The following is an 8,076-nucleotide window of genomic DNA, read 5'->3' as shown; positions in this document are numbered from 1 at the left end:
TAAATAAGAGGAGCACAAAAAAAAGGAGCAAGTGCGCGTACAGCAGACATTCCCGAAAATAGCGCAACAGTGCCGCACGCTACGCAGAAGAAGGGGGTAGCGAGTTCAGGGCCCTAACAGCCTGGAGAAAGAAGCTGTTGGCGAGTCTGGTGGTGCGGGAGCGCAGGCTCCTGTACCTCTTCCCAGAGGGCAGAAGCAAAGCAATGCAACAAGACAAAGGAAAAAAAAAGTTTAAAAAAAAGGCCAACCAGCCCCCCTCAATATCAAAGAACACCCCAAAACACACAAAATAGCTTCCACGGGGTCCATAAACAGGTGTAAGGGCAGTCAAGTTCAACGGCGCCCAATGGACCGTGGTCGTGAATCGGTGAAAACATCACAAAACAGGCAAACGTGTGAGCAGCGTCCTGGGCAAAATCACTTTAGAAGAATCTCTTGATAAAGCCCCAAGGTGTAAAATACCGATCCTTACGGAACAAGATTAATTTAATTTGAGATAAAAGTTAAAGTCTCAATGATTGTCACACACACATCTGGGTGTGGCAAAATTTGTCTCTGCATTTAACCCATCCCCGTGTGATTTTGATCCACCCCCTGGGGGAAAGGGGAGCAGTGAGCAGCAGCGGTGCCGCGCTCGGGAATCATTTGGTGATCTAACCCCACAATTCCAACCCTTAATGCTGAGTGCCAAGCAGGGAGGCAATGGGTCCCATTTTTATAGTCTTTGGTATGACCCGGCCGGGGTTTGAACCCACAACCTTCCAGTATCAGGGCGGACACTCTACCACTAGGTCACTGAGCTGATCTTATTGATTAGAACCGTTTAATTGAAGGTGAAGCATTCCTGCTGTTCCTTGATTTTGACAAGGCAATTGATATGATCAAGCATGGTTTTAGTATTTCTAATCTTGGAAATTTTTTAATTTTCTAATTCTTGGAAAATGTTTGATGTAAGTTTAAAACACACTAACAGCTCGATGTCACTGCCTTATTGTACCTCCCAAAGATTTAATAGAAATAAGGGTATTATACAAGGATGTCCCACAAACACTCTCTTGTTCATAATGGCAATTCTTTCTATTTCAAAATCAAAACAGTGAGTTTGGTAAGCTATGGGTAGTGGGTCTGCAGCTATAAATCTGCCAACTCGCAATGACACTACCATTTTATTCTTTAACACTGTTAACAAAATCCCTCAAATTCTTGGCATTGTTGAAAGCATCTAGTTTCTTAACATTAAAATATTTATTTATTTTCTAATTTTGAAAACAATGCTCTTTAACATCGACATTTAATATTCCTATTGAAAATACTGTGTCTACAACAAAGAACAATCAAGAATTAGATTACTTAAATTCCTGGAACAACAAAAATGATTTATTATTAAATGTCATTATTATTCTTGGTCAATTATTTATCCACAAATGTACAGTAAGTATATGAAATGTAAGGTCTTTTTTTACTGTGGAAAAAACTCCAATCGTACTTCTCCATCCACTTTATGGGAAGCAAAAATGCAATTTTGAAAGAATTTATAATAAATTAATAATAATGTAATATTAATAATAAAAAACGAAATGAGGAAACGATTCAAGTAGTATTATGGCTCCACCCACACGCTACTGACGGACATCTCGCGATATTTGGTGCAGTTAAATAGCGCGATCGCCCCGCTTCATTTCCTTTCTTTCTTCCCTTATCTGTGAAGGTGCAACAGTAATCGGTCGTCCCGAACAGGGTTCATCCGACACCATCACCAATCAAGCCGAACTGAGCTCAACCTCGATACCAATATGCCTCCCAAATTCGACCCCGGCGAGATAAAAGTTGGTACGTTTATCCGGTCAAATGGTATTTAAAGCAGACGCTTGTTTGACAATCAAGATGGACTCGCGCTCTGTCGACCTCACCGCTGCACATTCACCATGGTAATATTTGGATTCGACCTGTGACTGACGTCCATGTGATTGATCGCAACTTGTTTTGTAACTTAATCCCGTTGATGTGTTAAATTTAGCAACGGGAACGACGTACGACACGACCGACCCATTCGTGCGCTGCACGTGGGCTAACTGCTAGCGGCTAACTGGTAGCTGCTTTCGCTAATGGCGGCGCGATGGTGTTCTAACCATGTTCCAACATTTAACAAATCTGACACTGATAGTACTGGATAAAATATTATAGCGGGTGCAACAATGTGGGTGAAAAAGGTTGAGCCATTGGTTTAAGGTAAGATTATCCCCGCATGGTGTTTGACACGTTACTGTCGCAGCAGAAATACATATGCAAGCTATTATGCAATTCAAGGGTGCCCACATTTTTGTTTAAATGGGTGCCATGCGCAAAGGCAGTCGAGCCATGCGATTCTTTTTTTCTAATTCAATAGATATATTATGTAAATGCAAACAAAGATATTCTGTTGTACTAAATATTGTTAGACCCAAGTCACTTAACGCAACCTTGCCCTATACAGTTTGTTTGCACTAATCTGCTTGATTCTACATGAATTTTTAAATCACATTTTGGAAACTGATGTCTTGCAGTGTACATGAGATGCACAGGAGGAGAGGTTGGTGCCACATCAGCCTTGGCCCCCAAAATTGGACCCCTGGGTCTGGTAAGTATTCTGCTAGTGCTCTACACAAGCCAAACAGCCTCCCGCCACTATGCCTGTCTGTCAGTGACTCTGGTGTAATCCAGTGGAGGCTTAGAGTGACCCAGCTTTTAGGAAACAGTGCTGCCCCAAACAAGTGGTCAACCCTGTGCCAAAAGTCTGGAACACTCCTTGTACTGTCAAATATTTCTGTGCCTTTGTAACATTTGTCAAAGAGGAAGGAGTTGACATTTTCATTTTTCCACCCTGTTTAAAAGAGGCCAGTTGTCACAAATATTTCATACACTAGTTTGTGTGAATTTGCCTTTTGTTCTCTTGCAGTCTCCCAAGAAAGTTGGTGATGACATTGCCAAGGCCACCAGTGACTGGAAAGGCCTGAGGATCACCGTGAAGCTGACTATCCAGAACAGACAGGCAGCGGTATTGACGCTTTTGGTTTCATTGAATTGAGGACATGCTTCACTCCCATTCCTTTTTTTGACTTGTGAGTATTCAAGCATAATTGATGACTAAGTCTTGCTCGTCTTTAGATTGAGGTGGTTCCGTCTGCCTCTGCGCTTATCATCAAAGCGCTGAAGGAGCCCCCTCGTGACCGGAAGAAGGTCAAGAACAGTAAGTTACTGCTATTGAAACAATTATCGTTGCTATTATATAATCAAATATCTATAACCTCTATGGTGTCTTGCAGAGCTCTAGCACTTGGCAAAATTCACAGGTTAATGACCTACAGCACACTTGATGTGTACTAAACTCTGTCTAAATTTGTTGGGGGGGGCGCACGGGAATGGCAACATTTGGAAATAAGTTGCACACTAGAGCTGTACTTGGTTGGGAAGTGTCAGAATTCATGAACTTGTATGCAATTTCCACCCCCTCAACATGTCTTCTTAATCTTTATTGGTTTCCCCCAGTCAAGCACAGTGGAAGTGTGACCTTCGATGACATTTTGGGCGTTGCTCGTGTCATGCGGCCTCGTTCCATTGCTAGGGAGCTGTCAGGTAAGTTGAATTTTGCTGGACTGGACTCGTGTATCCAAGACCCTGTATTACTGCAATTGTTTATTGTGCGACTTAGCCTCCTGCCACTATGCCTGTCTGTAACAGTGACTGAGTATGATCCAGTGGAGGCTCAGATTGACTCAGCTTTTAGGAAACAGATTTGCCCAATGTAATGGACAACTCTGTGCCGTAAAGTTTGGGACACTATTATAGGATTCGTACAAATAAATGCCTCAATCGGTGTCCGAATATCTAAGGTTGAAAGAAATTTGATTTATTTAATTGAAATGGCTGTTTGTTTTGCCAGGAACCATCAAGGAGATTTTGGGTACAGCTCAGTCTGTTGGCTGCACCATCGATGGTCGTCCTCCTCATGATGTCATTGATGACATCAACAGTGGCAAAATTGAGTGCCCATCTGAATAAAAAAATGTTCGAAATTGAATTAGTTTGCCTCCTTTTTCTTTGTCACACATTCACAAAGGTGAATATTTGTTTAACTTATTTGGCACACAAATCATGAAATAGCCTGGTGTGAGAAGCTCAGTAAAAAATTATCAAAATTATATTTTTAGTGGGGAGAAATTGTATAACAGAGCAATTTGCTTTTGAGTCTGCAACAGAAGTGACTTTCTGATCACTTGTACCAATCTGTGACGTCCATCCATTTTCTTTGACGTCCATCCATTCCTTACCGCTTGCACCCACGGGGGTCGTGGGCATGCTGGAGCCTATCCCAGTCGTCGTCATCGGGCAGCCAATCGCAGTGCACACAGACTAACAACCATCTGCACTCACCTACACCTCCGGGCAGTTTGGACTGCTCAATCGGCCTACCACGCATGTGTTTTGGGATGCGGAGGAAACCGGAGTGCCCGGAGAAAACCCACGCAGGCACGGGGAGAACATGCAAACTCCACACAGGGGGATCTGTGATGTCATTTAATCAAATTAGAATAAAGCTCACCCAGTAGGGTTGTTGCTCAAATAACTTGTGGCAGCAGATGTAAACTTTGCTAGCTCGTACTGTAATAGGCTTAAATCTAAAGCAGTAGTGGCTCTAAGCTACCCCGCTTTTGCTTTTACGTTTTCTAAGGTGAATAAAATAGTGTGGCCTTTAAAAATTGCAAAAGGCCTTCTTCTGGCGATATTATTTTTTCATTATTTACCACTGAATGTTTACTGGCTTCCACAAAAGAGGGCCATGAAACGAGAGATTACATTTTGATGACTGCATACACTACTGCCACCTATTGGTGACAGTCTTTGACCTATTTCCGCACACCATGCAATTCTCGCTTTGGCTAATAAAAAATTAAAAACCCTGAACGGGGCTTGCTTGGGTCGAAGCAGAAAACTGTTTTATACAACTACATATTTGGAGCGTTTTTATTTAGAATTCAGTAAAAACATATTGAAAAATTCGACTCATGAAAATCATACAAAAGTATAAATTGATTTTACTATTAAAGGAATAGACCAGTAGTGCAGCAAAATGCAGTCCAAAACATCTCCATTTGTAAACAAGTGTATGATTTTTTTTTCTTTTACTAATACACCCCATGGTGCACAGTATCTGACATTGACATGTTAAAGGTTCAGCAGAAAATTCAACACCTTGCGATCAATCTCTGAAGTGTCATCTTCGCCCAACGTGGCAATATACGCACAATACTGTGAGCCCATTCATGATTATCAGTCTCAATTTAATCTTTTTTTTCTTACTGTTCCTGTGTAGCTCACATCAATCGTGCAGTAGATGTATAAAACTATACCACCATGTGCTTTTGAAATTCAACTGGAGGATGGAGAATATTAGACCCATATAGTCAATTTTATCAATCCCACAAGAATAATTTGTGACTCAAGTTTAGAAGCAATCATAGCATTAAAAAGTAATAGCACATCACTATGTTGGGAAAGAACAATTTTACTTTGGCTATTTTTCAAACCTAAACCTAAACCATCCAAGATGGACTTCAGCAAGGAACCAGGTCAACACCAGTTAGTCAGGGTGTTTTCTAATTTGTCATGGCAGAAGGCCAGACACTTGAAAATATGCTGTGCTTTGTTTTCAATTTTGGATTTTAGGAATTACGGAGACAAAAAGTAAAAACCCCTACAACTGAGATCTGTGGTGACCTCACAGCAGCTGACTTGAGTGCATTTCATCCGTTTAACAGCGCTCCAGAGAATGGGAATCGTCCTCAGTTTTCCACCTCCTCTTCCTCCACCTCATTCTCTCCTTCAGGTTCTTCATCCATGTGTTCCTCCTCCTCTTCCTCCTCCCGACTCTTATCATTTTCAGAGTCTGTCTTCTTTTCTTTATCTTTGCGCTTCTGCTCTGACACCTCCTTCTTTCCCTTTTGGCCCTTCTTATAAACTGTTAAAGAAAACAAACAGCACCAAATGGGGAAAAGAAAATTCATGGTTAAGTGCAACATGTCAAAGTCTGCTGTGACATAAGATGCAAACTTTCAGACATGGTTTAGTTATGTTCTATATTAATTGATTGAGGCAAACCTTCCAAAGCTTCTCGAAGAGGCTTCATAAACCGTTCAAACTCCATTTCCTCCATTGCAGCTAAGACGTCGCCTCCATTCAGAGTTTTTCGCTTGGCTTTCATGGCAAAGTTGTTTGCACTGTAAGATAAATTTTTGTAAACAAAAATGTTCTTTATTTTCATTAGGTGGCTGTGGGAAAATTGGGGTCGTAGGCCTCTTTTGGTGATGAACATGAAATTATAATGTGTTACTCAAACAAGCCTGATCTAACAGCATGTTTTAAATTAGCTGTCATGTTGAAGACAATGGATGTGATCCAGGGTTGTTATGGCAATGACAGAAATGATATTCTCCTTTTCATAAAGCAGCAAAATGGATTTGAAGCTGCTGTTTACAATGTCAAATTACTGCATAATGAATTGGAAATACTTTCAAATATGCATTCAAGCAAAAGGGGAAATTACTGTTTGCACACTTGACATTAACTGGAATCTAACAGAACTTTGTGAAAGAGTTGTCTCTCTTCTTACCAAGATGTTGCATACAACACAAACACACTGGCAGCTTGGGATATTGCTCTCCGTGCTTCTTTTGACACATTTACCCCATCTGGGAGCTGTTGAAAACAAACGGTGCGGGGGAGTTATCTCAAAGCTACAAACATGTTCAGGACTCCACAAGCTGACACTTAATATTTATTTACACAAGGACCACAACATATTCCTGCAAAATGAACAGTGGTACTTGTCAGAATGTTTATTTGTGTTCTTGAGTTAAACCCAATGGAGGATAGAATTCTTCAACTTTGTAATTTATGTACCTCACATTCTCAAATTGTATGTGCTTGGAATCACTCTCAGTCCACTACACAGAGCTTTAAATGCAGCCCATAATGCATTTTAAAATGCAGTGAGCAACAAATCAATCCAATTTCTAGGTAAATTAAAACCTTGATGGACATTTTATGCTGTGTATTAATTTTTGTAAAATACATGAAGCCTACAACAGCGTAGTGTTATTATAATTTCAACATTAAATTTGCTAGTTAAAAACGACATTATTTTGTACGAGATTTGCACAAACTGGCGTTGATGCTGTGTCATAATTATGCGACAACAATGACGTAATTAAAGTCGCGCCTGATAAGGGTTGGAATTTTAACGGAACTTGAAAATACACTATTTTGCGGAAAAAAAAAAAAATCCCTATGCGGTTCTCGGAAAACACTTAATGATAGCACTGACTTTATGTCCAGAGCAGCAGATCATATTTGGAGCAGGACTTCCGAGTTTATGATGCTAGTGCATGCTTATGCGCTCAACAACTATTATTTTACCATCATACTACTTTCCTAATTCGGATATTACTAGTATATTAATACATAAGTGACACCTTTTTTTTTAAATTCTGTGTAGTATGTTTGGAATTCAATTAAACAATATTTTGTGAATTGTTTGTTTCATCACTAGAGAATGCACTGACGTACTGAACGCATTGTATGACTTAAATGAAAGAAAGTACTTTTACTAAAAGAAAAATAATCCAAAGCAGTGGACCCACTCATGAGAGACAGTGATGAATTTGCGTGAAATGTAAGTGGACAACTGAACTACTTTGGCACTCACCGCCTCTTTGATGATTCGGGTGATGACCGCGTTGGGAAGGTTGAGATCTTCTGGCCTTTCTGCCATTTCACTCACTCCAGGACAGTATTCACAACCGTCCCAAAAACTCCGTTGTGAGCTTCGCTAACGCGCGATCAGAAACTGCTCAACTAGCTTAAAAGCTATTAGCATGAAAACATTTAACGCGATATATTTTTTAACACTTACAGACGACAGAGTGTTGAAATTCCCGTTCGTTAGGACAGTCACGTTGAAAAACTTTGTGGTCTTCCGAACCGATTTGTTTTGAGATGTTTCCCGCGAACCGCCCCGTGTATTTCAACTTTGACCTCTGG

The 8,076-nt window shown here is 40.5% G+C and overlaps 2 protein-coding genes and 2 non-coding genes across 5 annotated transcripts; 3 read left to right on the top strand and 1 right to left on the bottom strand.

Annotated features, from left to right (window-relative positions):
* The first annotated feature begins 1,662 nt into the window (after positions 1-1,662).
* On the top strand, positions 1,663-4,057 carry rpl12 (ribosomal protein L12). 2 transcript variants are annotated; one of them, XM_049717201.1, is made up of 6 exons: positions 1,663-1,830; positions 2,544-2,617; positions 2,936-3,034; positions 3,145-3,226; positions 3,526-3,612; positions 3,920-4,057. In XM_049717201.1, the coding sequence occupies exons 1-6, from the start codon at positions 1,794-1,796 to the stop codon at positions 4,036-4,038; spliced, it is 498 nt and encodes a 165-aa protein (XP_049573158.1). In that variant the 5' UTR covers positions 1,663-1,793; the 3' UTR covers positions 4,039-4,057. The 2 variants fall into 2 exon arrangements, with proteins under 2 accessions (XP_049573158.1, XP_049573159.1); XM_049717202.2 differs by having other exon boundaries at positions 1,697-1,928.
* Positions 2,658-2,784, top strand: LOC125967849 (small nucleolar RNA SNORA65). Its single transcript, XR_007480918.1, has one exon. It is a non-coding gene; the product is annotated as a small nucleolar RNA SNORA65 (small nucleolar RNA).
* On the top strand, positions 3,692-3,819 carry LOC125967850 (small nucleolar RNA SNORA65). The gene has a single exon (XR_007480919.1). It is a non-coding gene; the product is annotated as a small nucleolar RNA SNORA65 (small nucleolar RNA).
* A 930-nt stretch (positions 4,058-4,987) lies between the features above and the next one.
* Positions 4,988-8,056, bottom strand: pole3 (polymerase (DNA directed), epsilon 3 (p17 subunit)). The gene is made up of 4 exons (XM_049717203.2): positions 7,742-8,056; positions 6,647-6,732; positions 6,136-6,254; positions 4,988-5,995 (listed from the first exon to the last, which is right to left on the bottom strand). The coding sequence occupies exons 1-4, from the start codon at positions 7,805-7,807 to the stop codon at positions 5,820-5,822; spliced, it is 447 nt and encodes a 148-aa protein (XP_049573160.1). The 5' UTR covers positions 7,808-8,056; the 3' UTR covers positions 4,988-5,819.
* Positions 8,057-8,076: the final 20 nt, after the last annotated feature.

Source organism: Syngnathus scovelli, chromosome 4 (genome assembly GCF_024217435.2).
Source record: "Syngnathus scovelli strain Florida chromosome 4, RoL_Ssco_1.2, whole genome shotgun sequence".
Taxonomy (NCBI): domain Eukaryota; kingdom Metazoa; phylum Chordata; class Actinopteri; order Syngnathiformes; family Syngnathidae; genus Syngnathus; species Syngnathus scovelli.
This window is presented reverse-complemented; position numbering and strand designations above follow the sequence as displayed.

Excerpts from the sequence above, each read along its gene's own strand:
- rpl12 (XM_049717201.1), top strand. The coding sequence starts at position 1,794 with ATGCCTCCCAAATTCGACCCCGGCGAGATAAAAGTTG. Across the intron at positions 2,618-2,935 it reads AAATTGGACCCCTGGGTCTG|TCTCCCAAGAAAGTTGGTGA; the intron begins GTAAGTATTCTG and ends GTTCTCTTGCAG. Across the intron at positions 3,613-3,919 it reads CATTGCTAGGGAGCTGTCAG|GAACCATCAAGGAGATTTTG; the intron begins GTAAGTTGAATT and ends TTGTTTTGCCAG.
- pole3 (XM_049717203.2), bottom strand. The coding sequence starts at position 7,807 with ATGGCAGAAAGGCCAGAAGATCTCAACCTTCCCAACGCGGTCATCACC. Across the intron at positions 6,733-7,741 it reads CCCGAATCATCAAAGAGGCG|CTCCCAGATGGGGTAAATGT; the intron begins GTGAGTGCCAAA and ends TGTTTTCAACAG. Across the intron at positions 5,996-6,135 it reads TCTTCGAGAAGCTTTGGAAG|TTTATAAGAAGGGCCAAAAG; the intron begins GTTTGCCTCAAT and ends TTTCTTTAACAG.